The sequence below is a fragment of the Opisthocomus hoazin genome, chromosome 2 (genome assembly GCF_030867145.1).
Source record: "Opisthocomus hoazin isolate bOpiHoa1 chromosome 2, bOpiHoa1.hap1, whole genome shotgun sequence".
Taxonomy (NCBI): Eukaryota; Metazoa; Chordata; class Aves; order Opisthocomiformes; family Opisthocomidae; genus Opisthocomus; species Opisthocomus hoazin.
Window position 1 is genome coordinate 115633894 of NC_134415.1, and position 21323 is coordinate 115655216.

At 38.5% G+C, this 21323-nt stretch overlaps 1 protein-coding gene across 1 annotated transcript in view; it reads right to left on the reverse strand.

Annotated features, from left to right (window-relative positions):
* Positions 1–3434: 3434 nt before the first annotated feature.
* NOL10 (nucleolar protein 10) overlaps positions 3435–21323 on the reverse strand; it is a 51104-nt gene continuing 33215 nt past the window's right edge. The window contains exons 14-21 of the mRNA XM_075414837.1: positions 17559–17685; positions 16045–16124; positions 15772–15870; positions 15004–15093; positions 13107–13280; positions 12455–12702; positions 7068–7170; positions 3435–3746 (exon numbers count right to left, since the gene is read on the reverse strand). Coding sequence (XP_075270952.1) covers positions 3627–3746; positions 7068–7170; positions 12455–12702; positions 13107–13280; positions 15004–15093; positions 15772–15870; positions 16045–16124; positions 17559–17685 — 1041 coding nt within the window. The 3' untranslated portion in view covers positions 3435–3626. The remainder of the gene's footprint in view (positions 3747–7067; positions 7171–12454; positions 12703–13106; positions 13281–15003; positions 15094–15771; positions 15871–16044; positions 16125–17558; positions 17686–21323) is intronic.

Below are 21323 nucleotides of genomic sequence, written 5' to 3' on the forward strand. Positions count from 1 at the left end.
CCATTTCAGACAATTATGCCAGCCACAGGAACACAGCATGCTTCTTGGCTTGGTAACAGCATTTTGGAAAGAACATTACACAAATAGTTTTGGTTCAATGTTTGTTCAATGACTAACAGCCTCTCCGAAGTAAACTATATTACTTGTGGAGTAAGAAAGCACTGAAGCATAGGTGAGGCACCAGACCTAGATCTTTTATCTCACTAGCATTTCACTCACATTTACCCACCACCCGTAAATTTCTTTACAGGGGGGTTTCAAACTGATTCTCACCACTAATTTCGCATATGTGTGAAACAATCAGGGTTTCCACAAGGCTACAGCATCTGATCACTCTTACCTTAGAGGATGAACCTTAAATGTCAAAAAGGATCCCAGCAGCTGCTCAACTTCTAGGAATAGCAATACTGGATGAATACTGATTCCTGCAGTACGGAAAATGAAGTACCGTTGACTGAAAAAAGGTTGATGTAATCAGGCTGATGATACTGAAGAAACGCCTGCTTTGGTTGCATTATGACGTTAACTGGCTGCAATGATGCCGCAATAATATGTCAGTGTCTACCAAAACTCTCAAATCTTCCCCCAGATAGCTGCTCAAGGACTTTAATCTGCTTTATCAACCTCAAGAATCTAAACATACTTCATGCCAGGTCCCTAGGTGGAACCTTAGGGCTCTGCTACCTCCCCCCGACCTTGCCAAAGCTTTGGCTGGCTGTGCTGAAAGCCAGCTCTGCTCACAGGGCAGCTGAACAACTGGGGACCAGACTGCAATGAGAAGAGACATGAGAGAAACAGCTCTGAACAGCCTTGCCAGAGGCCTGCCCCTGCTTCGCCTGGGGCTGCACCACCCTTTGTCCTCGCCTAAGCCACGCTGCAGGTGTGCCCATGCCTGCCCAAGCACCTCACTGATCCTGACCTGCTCACTTGACCTTGGACCTGCCTTGTCATTGTGGACTCATCCGTCTGCTCTGTTGGTTGAACCTCACTGCTGTCACTTTACCGCTCTTGTTTCACAGCTGCAGGACTGCCCCTGCCTGCCCTGCCGCCCTGAGCTCCCCGCCTGCCTGTCCTCACAGAGCTGCCCACACCTTAGAAGCATGGCCTGCGGGGAATCCTCATCCCCATCGCACCGAAAAGCTTTCGGGCGCGAAGGCGTGCCAGGCAGCTCAGCACAGCCCACCAACTACAGCACGGTTCCAGTGCTGGGTGCCCTGAGGAGCATCTCACTGGTTATGCCTAGTATATTTAAGCACCATTTAAAGTATATCCCAAATATCCTTTATGTGAAATAAACGGTGCGCTAAGTACAGTTTGTGTGTGCCTTCTCTCTAGCAGTACAAAGTATATTCCTCTAATCATACAGGCTCCAACCTAAATACATGATCAGTATTATCACAATGAGGTACTCCATAAGGGCATGCAAAACAAAGTATACAGACCTAAACCAGCGTCAGTCATGAGAATCTCAAAACAGAAGAAATACACTTTTTAAGCTGAAAGTTAACAATTTCAAACCCAGTTCACCACCACCCCGCAAGATGAACTGGATTATTTTTTTCTGCTCTTGACAGCCAACAAAATCCCTGCTGAAGTAAGGGTGCCTTAAAACATAAAAGTACTTCTAGCTCTTGATCAAACGTAATGAGATTTAGGCCTACCACGAGAAGGAGCAAGCTCCTCCAAATTCCTGTCCCTACAGTGCCAGTTCTGCTGACTTAATCCTGAATTTTCCCTGTATCAACCAGAATGGGGGCAAGTTTCCACCATTAATCTTTCCATGTTCAGTACAGCCACGTATATGAAGTGAACACACCTGAATAGCACGCAGATAATTTCTAAGAGATAACACAATGCTCCAGGGGAAAGATGTTGCATAACTTGTCATTGCACTTGGATTTCAAAGGCTTGAATGTTATCAAAAGACAAGACTCCAAAACCAGGGACGTACCCTGGAGCAACCACAACTGTGTTACATTTCCTCAGTGGCTGAAGAGAAGTAATAATGGTACTTCTTGATATACAGCATGGGTGAGACTGACGTTGGAATAGCGGATAGTTCTGTGTTAAATAGAAAGCACGAGAAGCTTATGGACAACGCAGAAATTTGACAGCTAGGGGTAAAAAAAAAAGGTATTGAGAGACTCATCCTTTAGCTGAACGCAAGGACAGAGAGGTGGTGATTACAACGTATGTTTTAAAGATGAAAATACCAGGTGCAAAAGGCATTTTTAAATTAAACAACATAATTAAAAACAGAAGCAAGGAATTAAAGCAGGTAAAATTAAATTGGAAAGAAGAAAATAAATTTAACCATATGACTGATTATTCTACCGTCTTAAAAAAAAAAAGCATCAGGCTACGAGAAACCAAAGTTTTTACTGCAATAACTGCAAAAATTCTATAGTAAATACTGTCCAGGAGATCTGACCTGATTAATCACCTCTCTGGTTTATAAAACAAAACACTTAAGAACCTCCAAGTCTCTTAGAAATATTTTTAGTGATGGGGAGGAGATTCACTGAGTCTTCGTGGATCCAAAGTTCACAGTTTCTAGATTTAGCAAAAAGACAATTTCTAAAGCCTTTTAAAAAGCAATAAACAAAGCCCCTTTAGGATCAAAGATAAATATTAATTTCTTTGCTTAAGTAGTGAACTAACTACTTATGTTGAATGATGGGTTTGCAAGAAAAAAATAAAGAGATGCTGTATCCTGGTTAGCAACAAGCATTCTGTTGGGTAGCTGACACAAAAAAGAGCAATTTCCTTAACGTAGGTTCTAGTTTAAGTTATTTAACAAAACTAACTTTTTGAAGAATAGGAGGCTACTGGCATGGCCTCAATGTGCTTGTTATGTGAACATATACCACTTGATCTATGCTGAACCATGGCTGGCTTACCAAAACACATTAAATCTGGTCCTAAGGATTCTGAGTAAAGACAATATTCACAAAATTTAACTTAATAAGACCATCCTTCCGAGATTCTCCTTTGTACATCGGTGTGGCAAGAGAGGTTTACTTACAGAGTGACTTGGAGGAACCTAAATCAGGCATTCTCAATTGCCCTCACGACGACCATTTGTACAGCCTCCTGGCTACTAAGGCAACCCAAGAATATAATGCCAAAGTCAGATTTTGAAAAGCACAATTGTGTGTCATCCTTCAAGAACCTAAAAGAAAAAATTCTTGTGCCCTTGTAAAGATAAGTTTTTAGACAAAATAATTTACCCTTGATCATCTATCAAAGCAGTCACAAATAAAGATTTCAGAAAGCAAACACCCACAGCTCTTAAGTTAAATAAAAGACATGCAGCCTCGTTGCATACATAAATTCTTATATAGAAGACATCTAGAGTTACACAATAACCAGTTGCTGGTGACTTCTGCACAGATACAGTTCACACTGGAGTTTATAATGCACCACACTCGTACTGTTTGGTCAATACTTTTACTTTCATGAACTTTTCAAAAATTAACACAGAGTTTAGCAAGTTCTGGTCTTTGTTTTCATCAACAAATCAAAAGACAAATACACTGGTACTGCATCCCATTTTCAAAAAGTCCCTTTTTTCAAATAAAAAATTAGGTAAAAGAAGTTTCTTTAAAAAAATAACATAAAATAAATCAATGAAACCGTCGTCCTCTTCCACGTTTGCTCCTGAGATGGCTAGCAGAACGCCTAAGAGTTTTCCTCTCTTGACGATGTCGTTTCTCAGCTTCCTGCTGTTTCTTCTGCTGCTCTGACTGGAATATTAAAACAAAAATAGACTTAGGTTCTCGTAAACTTACATATCGTCCCATTGTTCAAGTACCTAAATATCAAGTCAGAACTCCATTAGGGAAATCTGGAAAAGTTACTGTAAATGGTCCCACGCTATCTTGAATTACACCACACTCACTGATTCTGGGTATCTCTAGGCATTATTATTCCAAAGAATTCAGAGCAAACATTAAAGACAAGGACACCAAAAAACAGTGAATAAAACAATGTATTTCAGATGAAAGCCGATGTTTAACAATAGACTGTAAAACTACACTCTAGAATTTATGTTTTAATGCCCTTAAGAGGACAGAGCACAATTTAAGGCTATTTAGTATATACTCTGGTTAACTAATATTACCACTTCTAATATTTGCACAAATGCATTTTAAAAAGACAGAGCGATTACTTAAATTTGCTGAAACACATAGATTTTCTAAAAAGTGTTCTTAGAAGTTCCTGAAAGTGTTTGATATGCTGTATGCAACTGTAGAAAGACTTTCCACAGGAAAATAATTTAAAATCTCTGTTCCTGTGGCATATGCTCTATTAATGTTTTTCCTCTTCATCAAAAACACGCTGAAAGGGTTTCATTAACATACCACATAGATGAAACCGCCTCTACAGCCATAAACTACTATTTTCTTCGGAAGACTAAGGCTCGTCTTCAAACTAAGCATAAACTGGAGCTAGCAGGGTTGAATTAGCCAAGCTCAGGCAACTGCCCATGCTATAAAATACTCCAGCAATTAGAGCGCTTTCAACAGGAGCCCTGGATAAGTGCATTAACAGTGTGCCCGAATTACTGGACATGCAGCTGTATCCCCACTGCATTTAATTCTATAACCAGCAGCATTCACACATCAGCCCAGCTCTTCTGAATCTCCCATTAAAGTACCATTTAACCTTGTGCATGCAAATCTCTAGCTCAAACAACATTTTGGCTGAGGCGAGGTATGAACCAATTTACCAAATGTAGCCATAAGCCCATACCAGTATCACGGTAATAAAAGCTACTGGTCTTCAGACACTGTTGAAATGTATTGACTCCTGTTTCCACCGCAAGTAGGGAAAGAAGAAACCCACTATGTGAAAATGTAAGTAGTTTCTCTCTGTTTCCAGACTTTGTCTGAAACAGTCTTGAGAAATCTTTCGTAATATAATGTTGACTGTTACCGCTAGTATACTGAAATAGAATTATTTCATTTGCATTTAGAGCTTTGTTTTTTTTTTTTAAAAACGTCCTCTATACTTCTCTAGTAGTTTAAGTACTTCGGTATTCTAGAAACTCTACTATTTTGTTACATCTATTTGCTATGATAAAGCACGCTGAAATCAAAAAACAGGACACCGCTCTGTAGGAACCATACTAAAAACCCCTGAAAAACTAAACTGTGAAACATCAATGACAAACAGTCTCATCGCTGGATCTGTCAGGAGTTGCTGGGCGTTCGGGAGGCTGCTAACATACCACAACTACAGCAGCCAAGTTCAGTCTTGATTCCACTTATTTACAAGGTGGAGTGATACCAATCCTATGGAAGCACAGTTCTCTCCTCCACTACATCTCTCCACCTACTCCTAAATACACCTGCACTTTAAGGAAAGGTCATCACAAAGCAGACGTTGACCATCAGAGTAACACTGAAATCCCTTTTTTTGCTTGCCAACTTCATGTTTTCATCCTCTGAAAAGGGGTGTCAAGACACAACATACTCCAGTGTGACTGCTTCCCAGCTCTCCCTGCTCCATTCCCTGGGACTTCAGAATATATACACAGGGTCTGTTTCTTTGAGAGAAGACTTGTAAGTCTTGCTTTGCTATTCTGTTGCTAGGAGAAATTATCTCCACTGTAGCTGCATTATTTTTCTTTTAATTAGACTTAAAAAAAAAAATCTTCTTAATGGAAATCAGCACAATGTACATATTTCAGTAAGGCAACATCTGTTTAAAGTCAGAAAAAAATCCACATATGTTAGCAGCAACATAATTTAAAAAAAATCAAAGCTATAGCATATCTGATGGAATCAAGTAAAAATGGCATTCTGAACCACTGTCATATCTGCCTTCTTACACCTTACTCCCAAATCTTCATAAAACTGTTAACAAAAGGTGGCAGTTCATTGTTCATCACTAATTGCAAAGAACCTAGTGGCTTTGCACTAAGTTAAAGTTACTCTAAAAGACCGTGCTTTCGAAGCCCTGCAAGGCCCATTTAATTAGCTGCAAGACACTAACATATCAGTTACAGCAGCTGGTAAAATCCCCAGAATGGTTATCCTACACAGCACTGCAGGGGAATCTGTGACTTACTCCATAGTCAACACATTTTAAATTCCAGCAATACAGGAATCAAAAACAGATGAAAAAGGACATCTGAAAACAGACAATAACTAGTGGTTATTTAAAAACTTTTTTCAGGCATACCCAATGTGACAATCAAATAACTACTTAGCCATTCTTGTGACAGCATTTTTACCAGTGAGAATAATATTTGACCACTGGTAAGGAGAAATGTATTATGGCAAAAAGGTTTATCTGAGGAAAACCAGTTTTAACTGAACTACATTTTGTCAGCTCAAGTATCAATTAATATGGGTCTTCAGCTTTTACAATGTGTTCTTTCCTCAGTTCTAAACCAATTTTCTAGCAAAAAACCCTCGGTGTTCTATAGCAGTAGCAGCTGCACACATGCATTTAACTCTGCCCACATGATAATCACCTGTCTGCGATCTACAAAATCCCTTAGGATGGGAAATAAAACCCCTTTGAGAAAGGTAGATAGGCAGCAGTCAGCTACACCCTTCAAATGGAATCTAGCAAGCAGAACAGAACCAGAGCTCATTCTTGTGATCTGTGTTACACAAGTTCAATGACAAAAGTGGTTAGGAGCTCTGTTTTTTTCATGCTGTGACCTAGCCACATTACCAACCAAGAGAAAGCCTGTCACCTACAGCATCCTGATCGCAGCTGGACCTGCAGACCAAGATCCGGTATCAGTCCTGGCACAGAAGTCACGTAAGGTCACAAGCTTCTGATTGTATGTCTGCAAATAAACTATTAAAAGATGGAAGCCAGTATTTTCCACCGGAACACAAGATTTTATGAGTGCTGCCTGCGTTATAAGGGTATAAACACACAGAGTACTACCGGAGGCTTTCATTCTCTTGGCAAGAAGCAGAAGAGTTGGCAGCTTATAAAGAAATGAAGAGGGACATTTGTTTGACGGTTTTAAACTTCCTGTTCTTTCATGCAAAAACTAAAGTTACTTGGTATTATCTTCAAAAATTATACATATAGCTCACCTTCTTTAATTTGAATGTTGCCTGTTTGCTGCCTACTGTGGTATCAGACACATTGAGCGTGCCAAGTTTTTCTTCAAGCTTTAAACGATCTCCAAGAGTTTCCCTGCAGAGAATAATCAACATTAGTCCTTATTCTTGGCTGATGTAATGCAGTCAAAAGTAATTTCAATTTCTCTGAAACCTTGAAATGCGGTAACTCTAAAAAATAAACATTCCATAAACAGAAAAGAAACACAAATTCAAATCATTCCTTCCAGATACTGCTTCCAGTAGAAACATTTTTAAGCTTTATGTAAATTTCACTGTTTTTTCTGATAAAAAAGCAACACGACTCCAGTTGAGAAAGAAACCACACCCTTCTACTGCTATGGTTTTCTGTGAAATGTTAGAAAAAGTCAGGACTATTCAGCCACAGAAACAGATACATGCACAAATGAAAAAATAAGACTAGATATATCCACTTCTCTTGAAATCTTACCATTTCTGAATTGGAAACGCTTTTGAGGGAAGGAAATAATCTTGACTATACATCAGAATTAATTCATCACCAATTGAACCACTTCACTGACATAGACAAACTACTTAGTCCAAATACAAATGACTGTTTGGACACTGTGCCCGTAGTAGTCTAATGCGAATAGTTTGCTCAATAAAACAACAATGCAAAACAAGTGAATGCGATAAATGAGACAGGCCCTGACCCCAGAGAGGAGCTCCACACGAACATACGCCTTCAGGCACATGGCGCTCGCCCGTTCGTTTCCATAAGCAAGCTGGTATAGAGCCTCTGCCTTGGGCACTGAACTCCAGCACTTCTACGCAGGAGGAGGTAGCTGATGTGGTGGAAACTGATCTTGCTTTTGGCTCTCCCCCGCTGGAAGTTAATGCCCCTACAAAGGCAAGACATCTGGACGTGCCCCAGCTGCTCCAGGTTGCAAGCTGGTATTTAATATCACCTGTGCTGACTTCAAGTAAGTTGGGTTGTAAACTGGAATGGCTGATGAATGGAAATGCACCTTGCTCCCACGCAGCCTCCAGCACCGGGGTGAGGCAGGGATAGTGCTGGCTCCAGCCAGCCTCCCTAAAGGCACCCGGGAGTCCTAACACGGCTTGTCCTTCTTCCGCAGCGCGGGCCCTATGAGTGGGTAAGGCCGCCTGAGAGTAGGACGTGGCTTGTACAACAAAACTCGCTCTGAGATGCACATAAAAACATTCGCCTAACTGTAAATGAAATCAGTTTCTGCAACTGGAGATGCTGCTAGTAGTCTCTTACTAGATCTCTCTGAAGAAGGCCAAGGGACATTTTTTGTACAAGTTTAAAAGTGGAAAATAAGTCATCGTAAAAATACAGACGATTAGCAGCCACCAAAGTCAATGGCATTTACTATGGATGAAGGGCTCAGGGACTGTGGCCTATGTATGAAGTCGCTGAATTCTGCTGAATTTTGGTTAATGAGCCATTTTACGTAACAAAGACTTTTCAGATAAACAATGAAAAATTACTGTCAAGAATTATTTTATTTCTCATGACTAGGTACTTTGTATTTTTTTCTGTAATATATTTTTCATTGACTACATGTAAAAACTTGTTCCATCTGTGTGAATTGGGAAGACAAGCTAAGCCTTAGAGCTAACTATGGCAGCAGATCAGTCACTGACATTGTGGTGGGATTTCTACACTCAAGTGAAGCCCCATTTTTCTCTGCTTTGAAAGTTAAGTGGAGAAATATGGCTACTACCCAGCAATTATTTAGCATGACTGCCTAGATACTGCTTCAGTCAGGAGAAAAATTAAAACAAGGCAGCATTATCAAACTGCTGTGGGGTTGCAATTTTACTGAATAAATGTAGGTATTGGTATATTTATCCGAAAACATGCGCATCTCAAATGACAGTGAATTGCACACACTGATACACAAACACAATAGCTGGGTGGTTTGGTTTTGTTTTTTTCCAAATCATCCTCAACAAATTGATTGAAGGGATACATTAACAGTGTTATTAAAAGCAACTTCTCCTGATCTACAGTAAAAAACAAAGAAAAAAATTGTCCAGGCACTTCATTTTTCCTCTTTATAAAGAGAACAGTTTTTCAGGACTTTTCCCCGCTGTTTTACTTCAGCACTACCTAGGAATGTCAGCTATGCTTTTGCTGGCTTTTGTTCACTTTCTTGACCACCTCTGAAGATACATACATCGACTGTCATACTTTATAAAGTACGACTACTGTAGTTTTAAATTTTGACATGCTCTAACTTCAACAACAAACCTTTTAAAGGGACATCCAGAAAACCAAAAGAGCTCTTAGCACGCTGATAAAAACCTTCTTTTACGGATTCATTTTAAGTTACTATGTAAGGAACTTATGCAGTAAGTAAACAATGCAAAGTTTTGCATCTTTGCCAATATGTTCAGCAGGTTTTCATACAGTAAGCGCAAGAGTGAAAAAGAGGAAAATGAAATGTATACTGATTACAGACAAGGGGTTCTTACAGCCAGGAGTAAATTTTGCAGCTTTCCTGCACAAAGAAATGCATAGACTGATGGTCTATGAAGAAATTTATAGCATGCACCAATGCTTTAGAAGTTGGGCTTGGAGCCGTGCTGACTCAGGAACATGTTGAAAGAAACACCCAGTTTTATGTAAGTCATAAACTGTTTCCTCAGGTAGAACATTATATGATTAGAGAAAAAAAGAACACCTAACCATTAAATGCATAGTGAAGGTATTAAGGTACTTAATTATATTGGTCACAGACCATAATTCCGTAACTTGGATAAATCAAATCAAAGACAAACATGCCAGCCTCACCAGATTGTACATGCCACTACAGTCTTCCTAATTTTCAGTACATTACTTGAATTAATTATTTTTATGCTGACTACTTATCACTGAATAAGGCCAGCAGAAAACATATTTAGGCATTTTCTTCACAAAATTCTAATGTGTAAAAATGTCTATTAACCAAACAAGTTAGTTCACAACACAGACTGTCATTACTATTACAGAATCCTATCAGCTGTATGTTGTAAGAAACAGATACCAGTTGTTAATTTTTACATTTCCTCTAAGAATCTGAGGAATATCAAACTCCATACTCAGAACAATGCTTGGATAAGCACAAATGGGATCAGTGAGTACAGGGTAGTTGCTTATATAAAAATAAAAATCATGGAAAGACAATTCAATGACAGGAACTCAGAAAAACATGAAGGATGTAATGCTGTCACATCCTTATTTTTTTATCATTCTATTCTAGCCTCAATTTTCTCTCCTCTTCATTTTTAACATTTTACATTACATCCCATCTGTTCATTTATCACACAGAGGGTATCTATCCTAAGCCACCCTGATTATGCAACACACCTTGAAAAATATTCTGCAGAGAATTAGCAGCAAATCTTAAAACAGATTCTCTCTTCCCTAAAACCAGTCTTTTAAAAGTCTTTCCATGGTTTATGTCATCAGTGATATTCCTCCATCCACTGGACAGACCTCTGGTATTTGCCTTCATTTTTCCCAAGCTGAAGTAATGATTTCTCGCCCTCTGTACACCAGATGAAAGAATTTATTGTGTCCTATGTCATACTGTACTATTTTTTCCTAAATGTTTCTCTTCCTTACACCTGTCTTGGCTTATTTACATAACTTTCAGTATCCTTGTTCACATTTAAGCCTTCCACGTTTTGGAAAAAATGAAACCTTAATACTTCAAATTGAGTGTCCTTGAGAATTTCCTTTAGAGGTCAGCAGCTGAATTTGCGTAAAAGAACAGTAGGTGAGTAGGCTGCAGCCATACTACCTTTTAGGAGAGTATTTCAATGGCAATGAGAATACAGTGCCATTTGCTCATTGCCTCAGGTTCCTTTCAAGTCACTTGCTAACATGACTATAAATCCAAGTACAATGCAAAAAATATCCTTAACCTACAATACTCTGTCAGTGTCCAGAGTGGATTTTCTCCTGAGAAAGAAATAAAACTGACTAAAGTAAGAAGTTGCTTCATCTTCCGGAAGAAAGACAGAAAAATAATCAGAAGAAAGTTGATGGACAAATCTAAGAAAGCCAGAGTTCAGAACGAGTGGATATATTCAATATAAAAAACAAAGAAAAATCCCTGTTTTTTCCCAGCTAAGGAAAACACAGGAATCAGTTCCGCAGAACTGCTATAAAGCCAAATTTATAAAAACTAACACTTCTATTTAAAGAGGTCTTACAAGTACAACATGGAAATCACAGACCACTAGACTACCATAGAAACACTGTCTCAGGAATACTTAAAGACCATTTTACATGATAATTCCAGTTAAAAATTTGCACATTTAAGGGACAGGATGAATTTTTACCCAATGTTTCTTTATATAGCTTCAGAAAAAATCCATCATGAAACAACTAGGTTGTAGAGTCTGTCATTAGCGACATAAAGGAACAGTTCCATTATATATATTATTCACTTTCTTTTCTTTGACTGTACCATTTCATTGTAAGAAAAAATGTAACGGCTATTATGAGATCCATCTAGCCCAGCAACTTGTTTCCAGCATCAGTCAAAATTCTGCTCTGCATCCAGCGTGCTGCAAGAACTTTAAAGTTATTGTCTTTCAAGGTTTTAATATTAGTGCCTGAACTCCAAATAACAACAGGCTATTAAATCTCATCTTCTGAAGGGCTCATCTCACCTCTGAAAAAAAAAAGTATCAATGAGATTTGCAGGCATTAAGCACCTCAAAGCCAAGTCCTTTAGTTTGATGTGCTCTTTATACAGCACCCAATTACTTCAGTTCATTTTCAATTTAAGGAAATCCAAATTAAAACAAATCCAAAAATTAGTCTGATTTTTTGTATTGCAAAAACAGAAAAAGTAAGACCTGACAATACAAGGACAGCATAGTTTTTTTAAAGTTTCTGGATGCTGTAAAAATACCCAGACAAAACCATTTTTCTTTTACCACCTTGATCCTACCCCAAAAATAGTGACTAGCCATGTAGTATTCCACATCCTTTCAGAGGGTCAGATAAAAAAATCCAGACTGTCAGCCTCATACTGACACTGGTGGAGAAATATAACCAGTCACAGACACCAGTGGTGTTATTTGTGAGAGCAGCAGTTCATCAGCACCTAGTAACTAATATTCTGAGCCAGATTTGGGGATCCATATCTTACTCATCTGTGTTGTCTCTCTGCCATACTTTAAACATCATATTTGTTTAACTGCAAAAAAAAGCTTTGAACATCTATGTCGCTTAAAGTTATATCCCTGAATCAAAAGCCAGATGTGGCTTTACTAATAAAAGCTTCCAAGCCAAAATGCCACTGGCCTGCACTGTAGAGAAATACTTGAGAATCATCCACCCCCGGCTATTAAAATAGGAAGATTAGTCTTACTTCATTAATTTTTGTTTTTTGGCAGAGTCTTTGAAGCTTCTGAACTCCTCTCCTTCTTTAATCTCAAAAAACTGAGGTTTCAGTAATGTTTGCTGATCCTCCTTGAACCTTTCCTGCCGCTTTACTTTTTCCTCTTGGCGTAGAAGCTTGCGCTGTTTCCTGACCTCTTCAACCCAGCCTTTTTCATCATCTGAACTCTCAGAACTTTCTGCATCACTTGCTTTTCCTTCTGGTTCTTCCTCCTCTTCCTGCAGACAAAAATAGTGTAAAATAAGAAATCATCAACTAATTTTTTTTCAAATCATTCCTGCAATTAGAGTACGTGACAGCTTTTACATAGAGACAGTCAAAGAGAATGAAAATTTGAACAAAAGCAGTAACAGCAAATGAAGTAAAAAATATATTATAAAATTGCTTCCACCTACACATTTTATGTTTTTCTCAGAGCTATATTCATGTAGACATAATATTGTTCACACCTAAAAACTAGGATAACATTATAAATTACACTTAATTACTGTAGCTGGTAAGACATTCTTGTATTGCCTCCATCTTTCCTTCTTTCCAGGATGAAAAATCTGAATGCTTGAAAGAAAGGGGAAAAAACCTCACCCCTGTGGATTTTTCCTCATCCAAATGGAAAATATTTTACCTGTTCCCGTGCTTCCAGTTCCTCTAAGATCTTTAGTTTCCTCTTTCTTTTCTCACTTATTTTAGAAACAAGTGGGTTAAGCAGCCTAAATTCTTCACTCTGCTCATCCACCTGGAAATCCGGATTCTCAAACATGACCTTAAAACGATCATCTTTGAGAAGGTTAGGCAGATTCTGGAAAAGAAGCAAAGCATGAGTGAGTTATAAAATTCTAAAACAGACATTGGTAAAGTAAGCAACAGCTTTTTAATTAAACAAAACTCAAAACCAGCATGTGAAATGCCAGTTGCTTTATGCTTCCAGGTCATATGAAATCAGGATTTATGCTTATTATATTTTATCGCTTTCACAAAGTGATAAATATCTTTCTAAGCTACCTGTAAGCAAGACAGTTTTTTTTAAGCACACTACAGACACCTTAAATACACAATTACTAATATTTTTGCATTAATGTTTCTCATACGTTCAGCCAGCTAGTCTGGAGATGTGTTGATATCTATTGACTAATCAGCAGTTCCTCCAAGGCAAATACGCTGCCTGACAGGGATGATTCTACAACATGTACAACAAATTATCAGGGTAAACATGTCTTTATGCAATGCTACTGCTGTTTTACTGTAAATACACACGAGTAAGTGCTGCTATACATCTTGTAACACTTTTTTCTTCACTGCCCTTGCATACAGAATGGAAAAGGTAGTTTCATTCACGTCAAAGTAAAATTAACTCAGTGTAAATTATGCTACTGTTGCATTAGCAACAGCTCAAGGTACAATTTCAGCTTATGTGAACACCTGTTGTCATCATTTTTAAATTACTGAATGCACAGCCTTTTATTAGAAAAAGCTGATCTTTCAACATTGTCAAACTTATTCCAGCATATTGTTCCCTAAGAAGAGGGGGGAAGGGGGAGATACAGAAACCAAGTATAAATTTCAAACACAAACGTTGCAAATGTGTGACCTGCAGTCACCCAGCCAAAATTAAATCGCAAAGCCTGAAACAAATTGCTCTTCATAAGACTCTAATGCTACTTCAGGAAAATAACCAGACCATCCGTTTTTGTGTGTGCTCTTTTTAGTCCACATAGTAACACAATCTATACGTACTCCTAGACAAATCAGCCCCCATTTATTGAACTCGTATCTCCATCGTCACACTGGCTTAGACAGTCTTCATTTAGGGTTTTATCACCACCTACTTTTTCAGTAGTTCATGCTTCCTACTAACTGTAACACACAGGATTTCATTAGATGCCACATGAAGCTAATATGTCTGCCTTTCATGAACGCTCTATTCCTGTGCGAATGAACACCTTTGAAGTGCTACCTATAGAAAGCCCCCCCCCCAACATTAACTATTTTTTTTGTTTAAACTTCACATCGGATAAAAATGGGTTATTTTCAACGTCAGGAAGAATTCTTGTTGCATAAGAGCAAAACATCTTGGCTATTTTATAAAACGTAATTAACTGTGTGCACAAAGAAAGGCAACTGTATCTTCAGTTTTACAGGTAACATCCACCTCGTCATGGTCACCACCAGAATACCAACAAATGCAAACAACAGGTCCTTTTCAAACAACTTTGGTATTGACTCTGCATTTTGCTAGCTTCTGGAGTCCTGTGAAGCCCATATCATCTTCACAGTGATTATTTCATCATTTTAAGCATTAAGGTACCACACGGCCTTTTTGGTGCTGCAGCTACAGTGAAGCCCACCTTAAAGCTACCTACTAGAATAAGTTATTTATGAGAAACAGAAACAATGGAATTTTGTATCTGTTTCGCCAGATAAGAAAAAAAAAAAAAAAGCGCTCAACAACAAAAAAAATCAACACTGTATGCATTACAATTTCTCTGGTTCCAGTTAGAGATGTCTCCGAAACACAAGCTCACCTTCTGCTTCCTCTTTCTAGTAACCTGCTGTTCTTCTCCTTCTTCTTCCATGAGTTTGAGTGCAAGCTCTTTATTGACTTTTGGAAGTTTCTAAACATAGGAAAGTAATTAATCAGTAAATTATTCTTTTGCACTTGCAAAAACCTACACGCTTTATATTCATAAGTGTGGTGAAGAGAGAATTCTTAATCATTCTTACAACTCCTGCTGAAAAGCTCCTTGACTGGTTCCAAATATTTCTAGGTCCTAGTAAAGCAACAGTGTTTAGAGAAAACTTAAGCACAACTTCTGTACCTTTTTTTCCTTGTAATGCATCAGCTTTAGTACTTTACAAGAAATTATTTCTCCTTGTATGTTGAGCAAACTCAATCTAGAAAGCTACCAGTTACAAACACAATACTGTTTTTATATATCTCTTCCCAGAGCATTATGTTTTAATGGCTTAAGTCATTTAGTTTAATGACAGAAGTAGAAACTGCAAATTTTACCAGTGGGTTATCCGCTCAAGTGGCAAATATGATGAGAGCTGCTCTTTTACAGTTTGCTATCAGTCTTTCTCATCTGTAGGAATCACACGCGTGGGAATTTTATGATTTCATTCAAAAAGTTCTATATATTACTTTGTGTCTCTGATCACAAACAGAATCAAATCCTACATTAGGTTAAGTCATCACATCTCTGAGATGCACTTAAGAATATATTACCTTTATAAACAGTTTTCCCAGAAGTATATTACAGAATCACATACTCGTTTTTTACAGCATTTACCTTTAGCTGAACTCTCTGTGCACGTGTTTCTTCTATCTTCTGCCTTATTTTCTCTCTTCTGTATTCTTCATAGGCAAAGGGGTTGGCCATTGTTTTTGCCTTTGAAGAAGCAGGAGGAAGTAAAAAGAAAATACCATTAATACAGGACACGGTCCATTATATGGAGAAAAAAAACCAAAATAAAAGAAAACCCACAAAATCTCCCCCAGCAAAAACCCAATACACATATTTTGTTGTTAAGAGTAAAAACTGACAAGGATCAGCCTTATTTACCTTATGATAAAGTCTTATGTCCATGAAAAAGCCATGCATATATGCCCTGAGCAACGATGATCCAATGAGATGAGCAAGGCCTGGGAAAAAATTTTACAGAGGATTTCAAAGAGATTTCATATATAAAGAACTCCTATTCCAAGCCAGCCACTCCACTTACCCTGTTCAAGACAAACAAACAAACCCTGCCAACGCAACACATTGATCTAACAGCCACACCCATTACATCAAGACTAAGTAAAACTGCAAAAAAAATCAGTTTAGCCAGCAAGAATTTTGAGCTTCTTCAGAGCAACAAAATGCATTTTCCTTGTCATAACACAGTTACTGTGCACTTCTTAAAAGTGTCCACATGCACCACGCTCCATAAAAGTTTACAAAGAAAAATTCAAGAGGATTTTTTTGAAAGTCCATGGATGTTTGACCATCACTTTCAGTGTGATATACAGATGTTTTTAATTAGAGTTTTACCCTGGTTCGCTATCTCTGAAGAATTAACATGTTGAAAAAAATACAGTACCACCTCAGGTCATAAATAGATCACCCTGGGCCCTAACCTAAGTAAGAATGAAAATACTCAAGAGCTGTCTGATTTTCCTTCCATGTATCTTTACAAATTCCAAGACTTGAGAAAAGCAAAAGCTTTTTATAGCAAACTATCCTCTATAGACCCCATATTTTTTGATATCATGAATTAGCAAACAACTTCTAGAACTAAATGGCAAAAAAAGTGAGAAACCACTGTGCATCCCGGAAAGTGAAGCCATCTCTCAAAATTTTTTTGACTGTTTCCAGGAAACAATCCTCCTGCATATTCCAAAATGAGAGGACTCCAGCTAATGGCTAGTAATACAGACAGACCCTGACACATGAAATACAAAATATCCCTTAAGCTGGTTCTTCATTTGAAAGCTTGCATTTACGGGGAAATGAATTTGACTAAGTTTTAGTGAATTTAAAGCAGAGTAACCATTCCCAGTCAAGTCTGTGAGTATACAATACTACATTACCTTATTCCCTTACAGCTGGGATAGAGGTCTCTGGACTACATTCAGACCATCTATACTAGAACTCTAATGCTGAAGACGCAGGTGCTTTGGATGATGTCCTCCTTGCATGGCCTCCTACCAGGCCAAACCCAACTCCCATACTGAGAGGTAAATGAGCACCTCAAAAATGTTTTGAAAACTAAACCAACTTCACTTCCTATGCCTTCCATTTTGTTTCTGAAAGTACACACAACGTATTCCTAGAAATCTTAATTCAGCAAATACCAATCATCATCTTGGGATAAAAATCTGTCAAACATAAATAACTAGTGTTGCACTGGTCAGGAACCAAAGAACGTAAAGGCATCAATCTGGTATCCTAATAACCAAGAAGACTGGAGTGAACTACTGCCAATGAATTTCTAACAGTCCTCATACATCACATTGGAATTACAACAATTACATGTGTAAATGGTCAAAAACTGAACAAAGAAGTCGGCTGAAGAGGATATTCAACTGTTTTACCTAAATTTTCAAGGTCTTTTCTGGTAACAAATTTGTAATCATCATAAACTGTGCTCTCTGGATTCTCTTCCAGTTCTTCAGTAAGGCTGTCCAAGAAGGAACACCATTTTGGGGCAGGTCCTAAAATCTGTGGATGTTACAGAAAGTTACAACATTATATATCCTTACAGAAAAAAAACTACAGTTAGGCTCTTGGCTACTGTGCTGTAACCGAGTAACAAATGAATCCCTCTGAAATCAAACAGACCTTAAGAGCAACAGCAGTGAGAGAATACAATTAAACCTATTGCTTGCATTATCAGTAAGGAGTACTGTAAATTATTGCAAGCGTTATTTTAATTTAGGTCATTTATTTGAGACCAACAATCTAGAGGTTTCAGGATTAACTGTTTCAAGCGGTCCCAGTCTGGTTAATTTATTAAAAGCTTGAAGCCAAACATTATGGATAAAATTACGAACTGATGGCACTAGACAGCAACTGATCTGTAAAGCACTGTCGGATCTTGAACTCATTTGGTTCACTACGCAATCATGTTATATCATATTCTGCCCTATTTATTTTAATTAAAACATCATAGGTATATTTCATGTATTTTTATTCAAGGATAAACTGTATGAAGAGATAATGGGAAATAATAAAAAACTTGCATATTTCCACCATGAGGCAAAGGATTTATTTGAACAATATTATGTTTCCCTATCAATGCACTTTTCCATACAAGCTTCCACCAATTTCCCAAGTTAACAATTAGCTCCCTTCACTTTTCCCCTCCCACTTTTCTGATTGAAATTCCTCTCTATCCTGATGCATGCAGCCACACTCCACTGTTCCAGCATTATTATTTTAGTAGGTGAGTTAGCCGAGCGGAAAAATTCAACACCACATTCTTGTCTCTAGAGCAAAACAGCTGACATTTTAGAACGTAAAATGGCCAGTTAACTCCTAGACTGGGACTTTTAATGAGGCTTTTGATTTTTTTGCTACTTTAAAAACTCCACAGTCAACATGACCATAGGAATGCTTGTGATTCAGCAACAACATGTTAAGGTAACATTTGATTATGGAAACCAGCAGAAGTTATTTTAGATATATAAAAAACATACAGTTTGTTTTAATGTGCCAGTGTGGTTGACAGTACAAGATAATGCTATTCATTTAAAAAGAAGTGTGTTACTACTCATTCAAAAGTGTACAACTACACACATACTTATCAAATTGTATTCTAGACCATACTATTCTAGACTGTAACACACCAGACAACAATATTGCATTCTAGACCACTACTGTCTCTGTATCAAGTACAATTTATCTTTGTAAGATTTCATCCCTGAGAACCACAACACCCCAAGTGAGAAACCGCACCTTTATTACAGTGCTGCATATTTTATTCCGATTAGTAAGAGCTTCCAAGGAAAGACTCAAGATGTCACTAACAGGAAAGACATTACCTACTTAATGAATTAACCAAACCCCGGATCTGCTCCAGTAATACTCAGCTTAAACACTACATAACATTCAGATTGATTTCTTGCCAATGTTGCAGGTGCTTTTGTCTCCATCCAGATTTTAAACTTTTCAGTTATTTCCCCCAAAACCACTTCTTCAAATCTAAACGCTGAATTTTTATACTATTAAGAAAGAGTCTATATATATTAAATGTGGCACTGGTTTTCATGCCTTTCAAAAAATCAGTTATCAGTACTTCATTACCAGACCATCAAAACCATGACTGGGGTGGAGGAATCTTCTCTAAAGGTCACCTGTATTTTTGTTTTGGATTAAACTGTTTGTCCTTCATATAAAAAACAAGTTACTAATTAAACAAAACTTCTCTTGTAATAAAATTTAAGTACAAGTTTCTCTGCTGAAGATTATTAGAAATGAGGTTAGAGAATCCTTGACTCGCGTCCGTTCCCATTAAACAGAAAGTTCCCCTTCATTCCATCTTGCTGGCTTATCATGTAAAGATCTCTACCACTTCAATAAACGTTTTTCATCACTTCCATGTCTACAACACTACCTGCTCCAGCCTTACAAAGAGCTCGTTACTCATTAGAACTCAGGCTGCTCCAACGACTTAGGGTAATCCCCTGACTGGATCCTGACCAGTGTAAATCTTTGAACGAGTAACTAAAGTAGAAGTCTCAAAAGTAAGGGAAGGCAGCTTATCTGCTCTTCTGCTGTAGCTCCACTCACTGTTCCAAGTATCCCTGTACTCAAAACCTGATACTGAGAGTAAAGCCCTTCATGGCACTTAATCTGTGCCATGAAACACATCAAGTCAAAAGACCCGATTATTTGTTAGAAGCTGTGGAGCGAGCTGGATGAACAGATCATAGAAAGGAGAGGGGTGTGAAGGAGATAAGTAACAGGAAAAAAAGCAGTGGCACAATCCCAAGAAAACACAGAAAGTGCAACCATTATTCAAATTTCACATGTAAACTGACAAAAAGGAAAACTCTACAGAGGTGTCTGTGTATGTTTTACTGCTTTATTCCCTCTCTACCACCCTACCAAAACCACTTCCCTACCTATTCCAGGACACCTTAGGAGCTTTGCTTTGTATATTAAGATGTAACATTTTTTTAAAGGTAGGAAGAAATTTCAAAATAGAAAAGGCAAACAATACCAGCCACTAAAACATAAACAAGAAATGTCCTTCTCTTGCAACAGTAATTCTGTACAGAATTTAATTGCCACGGCAACTGAACTGCAGAGCTTAACGCTCTTCTGTCGTTCACCGTCAAAACCAACGTCCCAGGACGGTGCCCAGACCACTGTGAAATGGCAGCCCTGCCGTTCCTGCACCCAGCTCAGGGGTCTCCATGTGGCGGGCACGCAGCCGTCTGGGAGGGACCCCGGGACCCCTTGGGGCTCCCGACCCAGCACCAGCATCGCAGTCCCTGCCAAAACCCGTGACACAGCCACGAAGCTGGTGGGGTTGGGCAGGCTAATTAATACACTTGTCAATTCAGACTGGGAACGTACAATTCCACCATACCTAAGGGAGAAAAATGTACTGTAATTCACAGCAAGAATAAGAAAATGTTACCGAGGTAAGTAATGGCGTGCAACTAAACTGTCAGACCTCATTTTTACAATGTTTATGATACACCAAATTGGTTTCTTCACAAGTTCAGAAATGGGAAAATCATTATTAAAAGCTAATGGGAAAATTCTCATTAAAAGAGTGCACATTTACACCCAGCGTTTACTTTCATATTTCTTAGAATAGGGAAACCAGACATTATCAGCAACAGTGATCGAACCAGTATTTTGGCTATTTTCATTATTATTCTATTTTCAGTAGGACAATCACTTCTTGAGACAATTCCCGCCAAGTGCTGGTGAAAGTCAAGATCGCCTTTGAATATATTTTTGCCCACCAACAGAGGAGCCTCGGCTGGGGGCAAACTGGGGCGCTGCTCCCTGCTCTCCTCCGTAACTTACTGGGAGCAGCACCCGCGAGGTGACCAAAATGTGGTTGTCCCCTGCCGCGTCCCACACCGCGTCGCAGGACGGAGTGGCGGCCGGCTCACACAGGGCCGGGGAGCACGGCCCTCTCCTCGCGGCCGGACTTACCACGAGGCCTTCTCGCTGCCGTACACAGGCCACGCAGACATCTTGCCACTGCCTTTTGCGCCTCATACCAAGCCACAAGAAGATGTGGACTACATAATTATTAGTGTCATCTAATGCCACATTTTTGTTAGTGCGCATCAGAATGTCTTTTTTTTTTTTTCAACTTGAGACAGAAAACACAA